General features: G+C 35.2%; 1 protein-coding gene across 1 annotated transcript; it reads right to left on the bottom strand.

The window, feature by feature from the left end:
- Positions 1-956: 956 nt before the first annotated feature.
- LOC121425533 (ras-related protein Rab-28-like) lies at positions 957-16302 on the bottom strand. Its single transcript, XM_041621613.1, has 7 exons — positions 16061-16302; positions 10746-10842; positions 7608-7696; positions 7131-7260; positions 6215-6318; positions 2501-2578; positions 957-1809 (listed from the first exon to the last, which is right to left on the bottom strand). The coding sequence occupies exons 1-7, from the start codon at positions 16139-16141 to the stop codon at positions 1714-1716; spliced, it is 675 nt and encodes a 224-aa protein (XP_041477547.1). The 5' UTR covers positions 16142-16302; the 3' UTR covers positions 957-1713.
- Between the last annotated feature and the right edge of the window lie 687 nt (positions 16303-16989).

Genomic DNA, 16989 nt, shown 5'->3' with positions numbered 1-16989 from the left:
GTAAAAACCTCCATTATTCTCTCCACCATGGACAATTTCAAAGATCATCCAACTGTAGAATAATCATTCACAAAAAAAACACCATTAATATGATGATAAAAAACTACATTCATTTACCCAAAAGGAGATTTGACCTTGATCGTGTGACCGAAGACTTGTGCAAGACGATCAGTGATACTTGATTACCAGTACCTTTATGTCCACATTTCATGAACTAGATCCATAAACATTTAAACTTATGATGGCAAATCAACAAATATCCCAACATGGCACCAAGTTCTTCAACCCTAAATGACCTTTGAACTTGGTCATGTGACCTGATATTCATGCAGGATATTCACTGATGCTTGATTACTTTTGTGTCCAAGTTTCAAGAACTAGATCCATATACTTTCTAAGTTAGACAAAGACAAATTAAAAACAAAGTGATAAATGTATTTATATGGCACATTAAAACAGGAATGCATTTTTTTTCCCTACAATCAATGATCAAATATAAACAATGAAAAAACAAAAATAGTAATTTACCTGATTTATCACCCCCCCCCCCCCCCCCCGTCCCCTTCAACTGGGGGAGAAAATCTTTTAATGTGTTTTTCACAATGGCCTGAATACACAAAGGTGGTTTCAAAAATCCACGGTTGAATTCATGGTTTATGCAAATTTCTGGTATAAGTTACGCTTAATTTAGTGCGTATCGGGCGCATGTTTAAAAAATGTCCAATGCTGATGCGCGCTTTTGTCATAGTGCTCCAAATTGATGTCTGTTGCTGTAGTCATCCACGCTATTTTATTCATGAGTCCACTGTTTTTAGTCATGAGTCCAATCTTCAAACTGTGGACTCATGAATAAAATGGCGTATCTTACCATGGTAACAGGCGTCAATTTGGCGCACTGTGACAAAAGTGCGCATCAGCACTGGAATTTTTTATACACGCACCCGATACGCGCTAAATTAAGCGTACTTTTTACAGGAAATCTGCATAAACCATGGACTCAACCATGGGTTTTAGAACCACCTTTGTGAATTGGAGCCAATATGTCACTGACAAAGTGCTTATTTGTGAGCTAGCTGTAACGATTCCAAGATGATACTGATATCAATATACAAAGTCGCTTTGAGCTTCTCATTTCATAGAGATATCTGAGCCAAGACTCCTAAAGGTCTGCAATTGACTGAAATAAGGTTCAACATGAGAACAAAAACATCATCCATTTCACGTATTAAACTAGTTAACCTATTGTCTAATGGAAGTGGGCGATCCCCGTCCAAATCCAATAGGAATTCCATGATTCAGTAGTCAACAGGCTGATGTACTGTTCACTGAAATTGAAGTTGCTCAATGGACAAGCTTGTCTTCAAGTATGACATCACTTCACTGACGATGAAAATGAGATGGACCTCATGACTGAGATAATTAAGACCTTCATGTAAGGCAGTGATTGAAACGCTGATCAAATCATGGGTAGAAAATAATAAATAAACGATGAAGATGAGATCCTTGTCGATCTTGAGAACATGGTAACGACAAGCCAACATCTTTCCATCATCTCACAAGAGGGCGCCCCTTATGTAATGGTCGGATGCAAGACAGCAGTAAGCCATTGCCGATCATTCTTCATAAAAGAACGATCAAAGACCTTCATTGCTCTCAAAATGCATGTATTCTCTTAGCTCGAGAGTTTATTAAATACAGTGTCACATGACAATGTCACATGACAGAACACATTGAACTCCGCGTGTGTGATGACATCGGTCTTGGTACAGGCTCCTCTCTTGATTTGAGTACTTCAGCTTTGACAACTCGCTGTGTTGAGAAGATTAGAGTCAAGGAAATGATCACATTCATCATAAGGGCATTTTCACGGTAACTGATGTTACACAGCACAATTTTGTGTGTAAAATTGTGCTGTGTAACATCAGTTACCATGAAAATGCCCATCAATACAAAGCAACTCAATGGAAGATGCACCACTGTGCTGTATAAGTAGCCAAATCTATTACCATTTGTTTCCTGTAAATTATCATCAACATTAATATCATCATCCTCAATACATCCTTATCGTTGTCATCATTATTCGTATTACCATCATTATCAGTAGAAGGCTGTAAAATGATCATCATTATTAGAATCATCATTAACATTTTTGGTCTTCATTATCACTATCATCATCATTGTCACAATAATTTTCATCTTTATTACTTTTTTCAATCCCTCAAATGGACTTCAGGACTGAGGGTCCATTCTGCATAAATCATTTTGCTCTAATACATGTAGGTACGCTTTGAGTAAATATCAATATTCAATAAATATTTTATGGTTATAAACTATTCTAATATTGAACTAAATGTGTGCAACCAACATCAACTTATCTCCATCATAATTATAAACAAATAGAACAATTAAAATCTCCATAGCAGGTACAAGAACATTTGAATAAAGTAATACAAATTATCTCATAAATACACATCTCAATGGATTAAAAGCATAAGGATACAGTGTTGTTTTGGATTTCAGCTTTAGTGAGTTTGATCCCTAGTATATCAGCAGCTATTTTCTGGAAACATAAATTCACCTGCATTTCAAGATAGAAAACATTTTCATAAGGTTATTAATATCAGCTACAATTGAATGAGGAGATGGGATATATATACCAACCCATCTATCATGAATATTGAAAAAAAAAGGGTCTTTACTACAGTACAGGCATAACTACAGTGCGTATAAGAAAACAAGTGGAATGCCTCTGGCCGTCTCACCTGCATCACGCGGTTCAATATAGCAGCCGTGCTGAATTTGAAAACTACTCTAACTCGCACAAGATGTTCAGTGATACATGGTTACTCTTATGTCCACTTTTTATGAACTAGACCAATAAACTTACAGAGATATGATGGTTATTCAACAAAAACCCAACATGGCCAAAGTTCATTGACCTTACATGACCTTTGACCTTGATCATGTGACCTGAAACTCGCACAGGATGTTCAGTGATACTTGTTTACTCTTATGTACAAGTTTCATATATCAGATCAATAAACTTTCAAAGTTATGATGGTAATTCAACAGATACACCCAATTCGGCCAAAGTTCATTGACCTTTGACCTTGGTCATGTGACCTGAAATGCGCACAGGATGTTCAGTGATACTTGATTACCCAGTACTCTACTTTGGCCGATTTGGCCAAAGTTCATTGACCCTAAATGACCTTTGACCTTAATCATGAGACCTGAAACTTGCACAAAATGTTCAGTGATGCTTGATTACTATTATGTCTAAGTTTCATGAATCAGATTCATAAACTTTCAAAGTTATGATGGGAATTCAACAGAAACCCCCAATTTGGCCAAAGTTCATTGACCCTAAATGACCTTTGACCTTGGTCATGTGATGTGAAACTCATGCAGGATGTTCAGTGATACTTGATTAATCTTATATCCAAGTTTAATGAACTGGGTCCATATATTTTCTAAGTTATGGTGACATTTTAAACCCTTAAACTCAGGTTAAGATTTTGATGTTGATTCCTCCAACATGGTCTAAGTTCATTGACCCTAAATGACCTTTGACCTTGGTCATGTGACATGAAACTCTAATAGGATGTTCAGTAATACTTGATTAACCTTATGGCCAAGTTTCATGAACTAGGTCCATATACTTTCTAAGTTATGATGTCATTTCAAGAACTTAATCTCAGGTTAAGATTTGATGTTGACGCCGCCGCCGGAAAAGCGGCGCCTATAGTCTCACTCTACTATGCAGGTGAGACAAAAACGGGACAACTTTGAAAAGTCTATAAAAGATTTGTTTCAAATTATGATATCTATATTTTGATATTATTAGATGCTCTAAGATCTTATCTTTCAAATGCCATTTAAAAAAATAAATTTTGTTCATGCTTGAGTGAACACGGGACGTTTTTGTAGAGGGTTCAAAAAGAGGCTTGTGCCAAAATGGCAGAAATGAGAAATTTGATGATTGGACTTTTGGCTAATCATAACAAAATAAAGATATGTCAGATCGGGTAAAATGTATTAAAAAGTTGTGAAGCGAGCAAGCAAAAATTTCCACTTTTTCAATCAAAATATCCAATATTTAGTGATTTTGACATAATATGCAGTAAATGATATATTTCACGCTCTATGTATTTTGTTATTTTTCTTTCCAATTTTTTTTGGTCATGATTTTTTTTTTTGGTGGGGGGCACCCTGAGTACCCATCCATCAGTATGCCACTGTTCAAAGGCACCATCACCTTTGTAGCACACAATGAAAGCATTTGAAAAAAAACACGCTCTCCGAAACTTCGGTTTACGAAAAAAATTGTTCTTGCCTAAAGGATCATTCAAAGCTAAAAGAGAACATTAAAATGGAACAACAGCAGAAATATTCAAGCAAATAAGTAGATTTGGAAATTAATTTTGAGTGGATAATTCGAAAATTATGGCAGAAATAATGAAAAGGTTAAGAGGAAGTCTGCTGATTAGCAAGATGTCCGACCATCATATTTATCATTTTATGCCATTTTGGCGCAAGCCTCCTTTTTAACCCCACACAAAAACATTCCGTGGTCGCTCAAGCATGAATGAAACTAAATTATTTTATTGGCATTTGAAGGATAAGACTTCAGGGACCCGTTGCATAAATTTTTTTACCTGAGAAAACTCTGGTAAAAAATCTGGAAATTAAGGTTAGTCTGATTTCTGCCATTGACTTTAACACAGGGCAAAAACTCCGGTAAAAACAACCTGAGTTTTCTCAGGTAAAAATTTTTATGCAACAGGCCCCTGGGCACCTATTGACTCGAAAATATAGAGATCATAATTTGAAACCAAAATTTTATAGACTTTCCAAATCTGTCCCTTTTTTTTATACGCACTGTATAGTCATTTTGATTGCAAAATGTTAACTTAGAGCAATACTGTACATTGATGTTTCAAGCAGTATTTATCCCAATAACCATCTATTTGATGCATATGTACAATAAAAACTAAATTATAATGAACATTCTGATTAAGAGGCATAAGTGCTTTAGCATCGACTAAAACTACAAAGCTAAGAATTCCAGCTAAATGTCTGAAAACAAATTGGCTATGACAGCTCTAAACTACCTTGAGTTTGATTGCCATCTCAATGAAGGCTTCAATTACATCGGTCATTAGATCATTTACAAGTACTAACATCTTTCTCAAATACAAATACATTCATTACGGAGTAAAATACCACTTTGGAAAAGACACTTTTTATTTCCTTGTGAGACTCAGAGTAATGATCTAAATAACAGTTCCTCCATTTGTACATGTTCATACAGAAGAATTCATATATCACTGAATAGGAAACAGGAAAAGGGACAATAAAAACAATTTCAATGCAAACTACACTAATTTGTTAAATGCATCTGATTAACTACAGCGAGGAAATCTTAATAAAAGTCACTGACTTGGAAGAAAATTACAATCCCTATTGATAACAGCAAGAGTGCATGCAAATAAACAGAAACAGAAGTATGTATATCATTAAAAACAGCTTATGTACTGTAAAAATCTGGATTAAATTTCTGATGTAAATTATAAACAAGGCAAAAGCGATCTTGTGTCTCGCCCACTTATGAAAATAACCAGAAATTTTGTGATTTGCGAGGGCACGCAACAGAATTGTATCGAAACTTCATTGTGAAATGACTGGGATGGAATAACACTTGTCATATAAGCCTTGCACGGAAACTTTAATGTTGACCCGAAGATGACCTTTGATGTTACCATGTGACCTCCGACTGCAGCATAAGATGCAGGTCCCCTAAGTCCACCTACCATCCAAGTTTGGTTGAAAAGCATCTTACAGTTGTGGAGTTATGTGTCATTAGATTTGTGATGGACGGACGACATTTGGATCCCTAAGTCTCGCCTTCACCTCCGGTGGGCGAGACAAAAAGTCAAGATAGAACTTGATATAATCACAAGTGATCATATCTGTTGCACAAACATACTCATGTAAAATATAAAGCTACTGTGAATATGTATAAACACATATACCATATACAAACATGTTTATAACTTATATCATAATCTAAAATTGACTATTAAAAAAAAAAAACCAGGGGTGTGAAAAATGGGTATGCAGATAGTACAATGAAAAAATAGTAAGATAAGATACAAAATGTGATGAAGTGTTTAAGATGAGAGGCACAGGAAACGCTGGCAAATGAACTTACCGAATCACCCGTCTTTGCAGAGACAAAATGGCTAGATAGATTGTGTTCTTGACATAACTTTTGATGTTTCTCAGCCTTCACTGTCCTCATATGCTCCAAATCAGCTAGTACGATACAGAACAAAATTACAATATAAGAACTGAGACTGAGTGAATTTTGTAAAGCTGTCAAAGAATTAAGCATGGCTTTGTAGACTGCAAAGTATAAATATTTTATTCTTGTAACTTCTGACGGTTTCCATGGCGAAGAAAAAGTGTAGTAGGTTTCACAGTACACCATGTATCTTTCTTTGGCAAGTGTTGGTCCTGAAAAGGACCACCCAATCTCGATGTTTCTCCTGAGGACGACAAGAAACATCGAGATTGGGTAGTCCTTTTCAGGACCAACACTTGCCCAAGAAAGATACATGGTGTACCGTGAAACCTACTACACTAATGTTTTATTCACATAGCGTAAATGGAAATATGTAGAAGTATATTAAAATATCCAATGTTAATGATTTTTAAATAATGCACATTTCACTTGATGGTTTATTTGTGCAAAAATAAAATAAAATCTTTTAGATTTTTTAGGACTGTAACAGAGTTTTTTGTTCAGCATAATGTAAAGATGATGATAAGGAGTTATTTAGTATTGGGGATGAGGTTTTATGTTTGCTGTAACATGCAGATTTTTCATCAGAGCAATTGTCACTGGAGCAAATGTCATATAACTGATAAATTATATGAAAATATGATTAGACATAGGGAAAATATTAGACCATGTGGGCATTAGATTAGGGCAGGTAACCCAAGAATGTATTTAGACCAAATGACAATTGGACCAAACTGATATTAAACCAAATGTGTTTAGCTATGATGACGTTAGATGCGACTGCTAGTAGACTGAGTTGATACACAACTTAATATCAACTTACCTTTATTCCCCACGAGAGCAACATGTGGGAACTTGTCTGCATCCTTGAGAACATCTTTAAGCTTCTGATACCAATCTTCTATGTTCTCAAAGCTGCTGTAGTTTGTGATGTCATATACCATTAATACTCCCTAAATGATAAAAAAACAATTATTAGCTCAAAGTGTATTGGATTCAAAATACAACATTCTCAACTTCTTTTCATGCAGTATTACCTGCAGAATTAGAAATGATATATTATAATTTGCATAATTTACATGTCGTGTATGAAGGTTTTTTTTCTTTTAATCAATTTGTTCTGATTAATATCTTGGTTTATAGAACTGCGTAACCTGTTGTTCTATAAATAATCTATATTACAATCTACATGATGAATCATAAATAAATTCATCAACCTAAAAATCAATGGAGATAATAACAAATTATGTATCTTCAACAGGATGTCAATGAATCTACATAATTGTTAGCAAGTACTTACATGAGCTCCGTACAAATAGTTTTCAAGCATCTTCCCTCCTAGCGTCTGTCCTCCGATATCCCAGACTTGCAATGAAACGTGAGAGTTCTCTGAATTGAAAGGAAATAGAAAAATCACTGCATGTTTAAAAATATAGTAATTTACACAATGGTGCTGACATTACACCCAATCGACTTAATACACTGAAAAAAAAGGTGATGGTTGGATTAGACTATTCCTTCAAAATCTTTGTATTGACAATAGAATAAACACCTAATTGCTAAAAAAATTGTTATCCCGTGGTGGTATGCACAACTTAATACACAGATGACGACCGGAGTTAATAACATAACCTAGTATTTTTCAGAGAGTTTACTGGGGTTATGTAGGAATCATGCAGTTATGTACAATTATTATTATTACTAAGTAATTCACGACTGGTACCAGTAAAACAGGACAAATTTAGGGTATTTCATTAACACTGCAGTACAAGGACTGGTCACCACCACTGATCTCTCCCCTACCTGGATATGCGGGGAGGGTCCTTTGTTTGAAGCCCGCGAGTTCTATTGTCCGCCATACCAGTTCCCCCAAAAGGAACGCGATCGCTCCATTAGCATGTGCATTGTGAGCGATACGCTAGCTGTCTGCACACTGAAGCACTATTGCTTTTTATACAAAACTTCATATATTTAAGGTGCCAGAATTCGCAGTTTTCTTGAAACCATGGTACTTTCCCAGTATACAATTCTGAAACATAATTTTGAAGGGGTTGGTGTTTTTCTCACCTACGGGAAGAATGGATGAAATCCTTGACTTAATTGTCTAAGGGTATTTTGGAGGATCGATATGGCGAGGACTTTCTAGGTTATGAAGGCTTATAACACTGGGCTTGAACCCCCCTTTAATTTAAGTCTACCCCACCCCCCCCCAAAAAAAAAATCAAACAAGTGTAACACCGAAAAATTCATCGTTTTCAAACGTTGAAAATATAACTTTCATATTTTATTTCTGATTTTGATTAAATTTTGAGCATTATTGTGTATTTTTCTCTCTATTCAAATAATCATTTTCATGAGGTGGACTCGCCCTTTAAAGAATAAGTCCACCCAACAAAAACTTGATTTGAATAAAAAGAAAAAAATTCAACAAGCATAACCCTGAAAATTTCATCAAAATCGGATGTAATATGAAAGTTTTGGCTTAAAGTTTCGCTTAATTTCACAAAACAGTTATATGCACATCTCGGTTGGTATTCCATTATTTTAACATTTTGTGCTTCCGGCAAGGAGGTCCTAAACGTCAAATTCGTAAAAATTGAAATATTGTATAATTCAAACTATAAAACACAAGAGAAATAGTGAGTAAAATCATTGACTCTCTCATTTGGATGTAACTGGCTCGTTCATATTACTATTCTTTTTTAATAAGCGAAACTTTGAAATGTCATAACTTTTTATTTTACATCAGATTTTAATGAAATTTTCAGCATTGTGCTTGTCTGATTTTTCTCTATTGATTCAAATCAACATTTTTCTGAGGTGGACTTGACCTTCTCTCTCTCTCTCTCTCTTTCCTTCTGTCACATCGATCGACCCTCTTCAATTATCCTCTACCCAGTTTGTTCATATACACTGTAGGCAGCGGAAGCGGGGGGGGGGGGGTCCTGTACCCCTAAATTTTAGGTGGGGGACAGACCCCCAAAAATTTATGTTGACAACTTTTTTTTTGTTCTTTTTGCTTGTCAATTTTTTTCCTGCATCCCCCCTAAATTCAGGTGGACCCCCCTAAAATCGTTGTGGTCCGCCCTGAAATTCTGGTTGATAACCCTTTTTTTATGCTTGTCAGATTATTTCTTTTGATTTGCATCCCTTCCTAAATTTTGGGTTGATAACCTTTTTTTGCTTGTCAGATTATTTTTATTGCGTCACCCCCTAAATTTCTGGTTGATAACCCCCCCTTTTTTGCTCCATGCACCGAGACATTTTTTCTTTGAAGACATTCGGCATCTCAAAATAAGTTCTGTGAAATTTGTCTGTAAAGTCTGTAAATCCGTCTCTGTAGCTTAATGTCTTTTTTACGTACTTAAAAAAAGAGTTCTTGGAAAAAATAATTCGATCTATTGTTGACAGAGAAATATCACAAATTCACATGCCACAAGTTACATAAGCCCCCTAATGTCCTAGTCCTGTACCGTACATGGGCCTATAGCTTGTAAATTTTATTGTCCTTTCACAAATAAAAGATAAATAATTTTCAGAATACCTTGTCCCAAAAATCAGTCTATTTCGGTCAGGATCTATGCTTGCAAAAAAATTTTTTTTTAACTCCTCCGAAAAGGCAGATTTTCAGTCTTAAGTTTCACAATACATGCTATACACGGTCAGTATTTTCGTGTCTCAGTCGTGATCGATATTCTTCTGTCCAAACATGATTGATAAACTCATAAAACTTGGTGACATTTGTGAATATTAATAAATTGAATATTCATTTGAATCATGGTTTGAATTCATCACGCTTCCAGAGAAATCACAACAATCGATAACCCCCCCCCCGGAGTTTTAAAGTTTTGGAAACTTGCTCTGGTAATTTAGAATTACCACACATGTATTTGAGCACATGGGACTACATAAAGTCTACAACTATGCAGTTCACCAGCTTGTCTTATCTGTGAAAAGTAATCCCATTTTCTCTGTTTCCACGGTCGTCACAATAAGTGCAATTATACGTGGCACAGGCCGACATCTTAAACTTTGTATCAGGTATAAATTCACATTGAAAAGTGCTGTTATAAGAGTTGATTTGGTAAGTATAATTAAGACTTGACACTATTGCCGTGTACCAGACTCTACTCCGATTTTGGCTTTTTTGGGGGAACTCGGCGTGCGGAGGTACCAACTTCCGGTGCTTCAACACGGAATAGGCCAATCAGCGTTATTGTTCCCATCCAGGTAGGGGAGAGATCAGTGGTCACCACACATGCATCAAGTTGTGTGTAAACTTGTGTGTAACTTATAACAGCCACCAGGCCAGGGTGTGTTTTAATGAAGCATTGTCAGTGATAATAATACCTCTCAGTCATTGAGATGCAAGGATTTCAGTAGCTTACTAAAAAATGCTCCTACCCTCCCTGCAGCATGAAACCCTACTACTACTTACCTCCAATGCATACTCTCTTGAGAAAGAAGTCCAGACCCACGGTTTGTTGATACTGTTTACCAAATTGCTCCTGAGAGTAACGCGTTGCAAGAGATGTCTAGAGAAAGAAAAAAAGAAAGAGAATCTCATTCTGGAGTCAAGATGGATGCAATTTCTTTTCCAGGATGACACTTTGCCAATAAATCAGTAAATTATAGGTAAAAATATCTCATATTCAGTTTCAATGCTATGGGTTCAGTATAGTTAAGTTCTCGCACAGAGAACAAAGCTCACTGGACTTTGTGACAATGTTTAATGTTTGATCTGTACCATCACAATAAAGTGTAATATAATATGTGTACATGTATCAATTTCAAATTGGCAAAAACAAAAAAAGTTAAAGGTTTTAAACAAGCAAAAGGAGTTTAGAAGTTTAATCTTGAACAAGCTTTCATTGTATGGAATCTGTGGCTGCCTCTTTACAAGAGGAGTTTCCAATAATATACGACGAATGACAGGACGAGTTTCATATACGATTTAAAAAATTCTTTAATATAGATGATTGTCGATTAATGATCAGAAGAATTATTTTGTAGATTAAGCGTTGCAGTAACATGGCTCCTTTAACTGATTATCCAAAACAGTTACTTATACATATATAGTTATAAACTTCAATTAGAAATATCTATAGTGCTTGCATAAAAGGAATAATGCTATAAACCACTAAAAATATCAATAAACAATAAAATATTCATGCTTTAGTATCATGCTTGCATGCTCTCATCAAAGTTTGATAAATGAATGATTCTAATATATAATCAAAGTTTCAAGCGTTCAAAAGTAAATTCAGGTCGAAACTATACAATTAAATCACAAAATGATAGATAAAAGATTGCATAATACAATATTTTGAACGATATCTGAAAAATATATCAAGCCTTTTTTTTCTTTTTAAATGCATTTCTTTTGATCCAATTTGATCCTTGAAACATCGATCATGAATATAATATATTAACTATATATTATAAATATATCATGCCAAAAATGCATACTGCAATATAAGCAATGTTTCGCTCATTTGGTTGAACAAAACAAAATGAAAGATCACATATTCAAATAGCACAGAAATAATTTTCCTAGCTATCAATAACTTTGCATATCAATCTGCTCATTGCCTATTAATATAAAAATAAACGATAATAAAATAACAGTCTAATTGTTCTTGTGTTTGGCTCCTTGCGGGGAATCTCTAAATGTCTTTCGTGTGGATTATACTAGCCCATGTAACAAGCAGTCTCTTTCTGTACGTTGATGTCAATAGTGTCAGTATCACATTAAGAACAAATCTAATCATCTGCTAGGATCAAAATGAGCTTATGTATGGGTCTTTCCAAAAATCTAGGCTCATGCTTACGTTTACTGTCTTTTTGGAGATCGCGATCAGCCATGATCAGTTTCCCTTTACGAACTCGGCCGTCATCACATTTGTAGGCTTCTGTTACTCTTCCTAGTGGCCACTGACTGCCATTGAGTGCATTAATTGTTACGTAATTAGTGTCATTTTAATCTTGATTGCTACGTCATGGTTGCCATGTATATTTGCGCATAATAATAATAATCATAATAGTTGCGCGCATTTTATTAATAATTGTCATTGTTTTGCATGAGGTACAATGAAAAAGGCTGTGTCCAGTATACAGAAAGAAACAGAAAGCCATATTTGAATGTTATTGTGGCTGCCTCTTTACAAGAGGAGTTTCCAATAATATATGACGAATGACAGGACGAGTTTCATATACGATTTAAAAAACTTTTTAATATAGATGGTTGTTGATTAATGATCAGAACAATTTTATCGTAGATTAAGCGTTGCATTAACAGAATCAGATGCAAGATGGAGTTCATTGACTTGCCCTCTGACTTGGAATCAGATTTTATCTCTTTTTTATCATGTGGACAAACAGACTTCAACAGTATAAAATCAAAATGATCTTATTCTTGGATTATTGCTGGCATAGACTGTAGACTCTTGTTTAATTCATGAACAAGAATTACAATACTTTTTGGATTTGGCTTTGCCAGAATGTTATCCTCTGACTTCCTGTCCCCCATATCCATACTGGATTGAAGAAAGGGTTTTTTTTACATTAAAAGGTTTTTTTTTCTGGTTGGGGAAATCTAATTTCATTTTCAGGCCAACAAATAGAGCATTTCTTATGGTCAATATTCAATTGTTAATTTGAATTTTTCAGCAAAATTTGTTCATGTTTTATATTTTGTAGGTAGGCCTTGAGTCTCCATTTGTATTTATCATGTTTATGGTGACAGTTTAGTGAATTTTATGAGAATATTGTGTTTGATATGATTGAATTCATAAAAGGTGATCGGTAATACGATAACTAAGGAGGCCTAACGTTGAAGCAATTGTAGAATACAATGTAGTCAAGTATTGTAGTACCGGACACTATCATGATTCCAGACGCGCATACTACTTCCGCAGTTCAATTTCAAACAGCTATACGTAGATCAAGATTGTAAAAACAAAGCGAAAAAATTGAACTTTTACCTTATTTATCTAAAAAATGACAGAAAATGGTTAAAATATCATACAGTACAACATACCTGTAGTTTTAAATTAAGGATTGATATGAGCATAAATAAAGAGCCATGGAACATGCAGCTAAAAAGAAAAAATAAGATTAGTTAGCAAAAACAAATTTCTTCAATATGAAGAAAAATCACCCCAATTCTTGATTAGATCTACATTATTATTAGTCAAGAATATCTTCACCCATCCGGCGCGATATGAAGAAAATCACCCCAATTCTTGATATATTTTCTGACAGAAATATGGGCCTGATATTTGGCGAATGTTAATTCCGTCCACTCCTTGATCAAATGTTAAGGTGTGGTGTATTGTGGGTGGGCATTGACGGCTAATTCAAGGTATAACGTGTGCGAGGTTTACCGTAAGTAGAGCCGTCAACGATCAACAACGCATTGATAGAACTTGATCCGAATGAGCATAAATAAAGAGCCATGGAACATGCAGCTAAAAAGAAAAAATAAGTTAGTTAGCAAACATAAATTTCTTCAATATGAAGAAAAAATCACCCCAGTTCTTGATTAGATTTACATCATTATTAATCAAGAATATCTTCACCCATCCGGCGCGCGTCCGGAATCATGAAGTAATTTGTCACACATGAAAAGAATTGTTTTTCGTGGAGGGGTATGTGGCAAGTGCGATGCAAAGAAAAAAGTTGGTAAATATAAAATAATTTAACATAGACTCTATCCATGCATAATTTTCATAATATTTTGAATAGCAAGTGCGAATTTTTCTTTATTGTATTTCCTCTAATTGTCATTTTTAAAGCACTAAAACAAATGTTTCCGGCAGTAGGATACACTGCCATAAAGCTTGGTTTCTTCAGATGATGCACACTAGGCACTTGCCACCAGCGGCTCGTGCACAGTGCGGCATCTATCTAAAGAAACCTCGCGTGCTCTGCATTTCCACTAACGCACTCGGCTGCATGCATTTTTTTGTATACTATACGGTCTGGTACATTACCCACATACATACACACAGTAGAATGGGGTCGCATGTCCAGACAGTTTATCTTTTTGGAGCCTTCTTTTTTTGTCTTTGGATTACACTAAAAATATGAATTCAATACTTGTAATCATCTTCTATTTTGTTCTTTATAATATTTCCTAACATTTTGTACTAAAAATTGATTAAACTTCGCTTGTAATTTTTTCCACATGACTTTCTAAAACTGATCATCCGGACACACAACAACTGGGTATACATAACGCGCTTCGCGGGCCGGAGCCCAGGACTCGTCTGTGTATAGACAGGAATAACCGTCGTTTCTGGGGATTTATTCAACAATTTCTGACATTTTACTGTAATCCCCATTCACCGACGGTAAAGTGTCCGTGTGGGCTCCCATTTGTTATAACACCAGCACCTTTGTCCGACCAGAGTCCAAAGTTTGAGGTTCTAAAACACATCGAGGTTACAATCTAAGGATATAAAAAATACAAATTCAAAATAGTTAATTATTCTATTTTAACATTCTTTAAACGATATAGATGAAAATGCATGAAAATTATACTTTACCGATGTTTAGTTGGGTACGACACAGGAAAACAGGTCAAAATGGCAGCCAAACTATGAAATATTTACAAACGAACGGAGAGAGGGCGTCAACAATGTACGAATGTGATATCGATATTGCATTCCACCAGCACACCTACAAGGCAATAATACGATACGATACACTCACGAAGACAAACGATAATAGTTATAATCGCGATATATCGAGACATTAACGATAATGACGTCATTCAAGATGGCAACTTGCAAGATAAACCGTCAGGTCAGGAGAAAATGGCTTAGATGACAGATTTCTCAATCATCCAGTGGATTTTTTTATCAATAAATCCGGTCCAAGGTATGCAATTACTTAAATTATTTGTATTTCCCTGAATTTATATCATTAAATTTCGCTCAAAAAACAGTTTTAAATCGCGATCTATAAAACGCTAGTTCACTATACGTTGTCTGTAGCCACGGACCCCCAACCACTTCAGTCTATGTATGGTGAGTGGAGCCAACGCAGTTCAGCGGAACAACCAAAATACAGAGACTGAAGCTTTTGGTCTAGTCTGTGTAATACTTTTAGGCAGACATGGGTTACTGGGTATTCTCCAAAATGGGGTAGAATGGGGTCGCAATAGCGCTCCAAATAAAAGGGGAAAAAATAAATTATGCACTTACCGTACCGGTACCTCGATTATGAATGAAGGTCTATTCATTATTGTGACACAAAATCCTGACATCGAGGCACAAACTGGACCCTCAAATTTCAAAAAAAGGAAAAGTTAGACCTGGCTTCATGAATGTCAAATTCGTTCTCGGTATCGATCATGTCAATCGGCCATTTTCTTTTCAATTTTGAAAGAAAGAGAACAAATGTAGAGACAGAACTTTTCCTCTCTTTTTTGAAGGTCAACTGTCATTGTCAAGCTCAAGTTAGTTTGTGCCTCGATGTCAGGATTCAATTCTGTGTCACGATGAACATGATGAACCTTCATCCATATATAAATTATAATCGAGACGAGGGAAGTGCATAATTTATTTTTCCCCTTTTATTTGTGGTGCATTGTTACCCCATTCAAGCCATTATGGAGAGTACCGGTACCCACTGCACTGGGCCGGGCTCCGGCCCGCTAGCGGAGCGGGCCGGAGCTCCCTCACGTCACCCTACACGGTATATTGCATGGACTGAATTTTTTCAATTGCGATTGTGTGCTGTGCTTACCTTTCCAGATGCCCCATCACCAACAATAACGATTTTCAGTTGTTTCCCCCTGTCCCTCGCTTCATCTTCTGAATCAGACATGGTCCAATAGTTATATGCTTCCAATTTTTAACAACCTAGATACCAATTTTATACTTGTCTTCTATAAAATGTCAAATTTCTATCGAGTTCGAAGTTCAGCCACATCTGTACGTATCCAACGTACACAAAACATTCCAGTTTGTCGGATCGGATCCAAAAAATACATGTACGATCAAACAAAGTGAGATAAATCGGATACAATTTTATGCGGTAAGGTACTCCCCTCCCATTTCAATGAAAACAAAATGTTGATCAGGCGGTAATCATGACCGGTGGATTCTTGCCTAATGGAGACCCCAAAAGGAGGAAATAAATAAAGCAACAACAAAAATAAATAAATGAATAAATAGATAGATAGATCATAGATAACTTTATACTTTACACTGTACATTTCCTTTCTTGTATGTTAACTGTCCAATGTTATTGATGTATGTTACTAAATTGTTTTGTAAAGCGCTTAGAAACATCACGTATTAAGCACTATATAAATACAATGTATTATTATTATTATTATTATATTAAATAAACAGATTAATCAATTAAAATTAATGAATGAATAAACAAATTGATAAATAATTGAATATAAAAATAATTTAAAAAAAACAAAAAATCAAAAATAACTAACTCTAACCAAAGGGCATTAGGGCCCATTAGGGCCTATCATCAAAATTGATTTTCCTTGCTGAAAACGCAGAATACTAGTATTCCGAAAATTTCAGGGGAAAAAATGCAGTATCGAAATTATTCAAACTAGTAAAAAAAAAAGTCTATGGACTAGAAAAATATATTTTTTTTTATCATGATCCCAAATAGGTACATCCTTGGGAATTTAAAAAAAATGATCTAAA

The sequence above is a fragment of the Lytechinus variegatus genome, chromosome 12, assembly GCF_018143015.1.
Source record: "Lytechinus variegatus isolate NC3 chromosome 12, Lvar_3.0, whole genome shotgun sequence".
NCBI lineage: Eukaryota > Metazoa > Echinodermata > Echinoidea > Temnopleuroida > Toxopneustidae > Lytechinus > Lytechinus variegatus.
The sequence above is the reverse complement of the archived record's forward strand: the minus strand, read 5'-3'. Positions and strand labels throughout refer to the sequence as shown.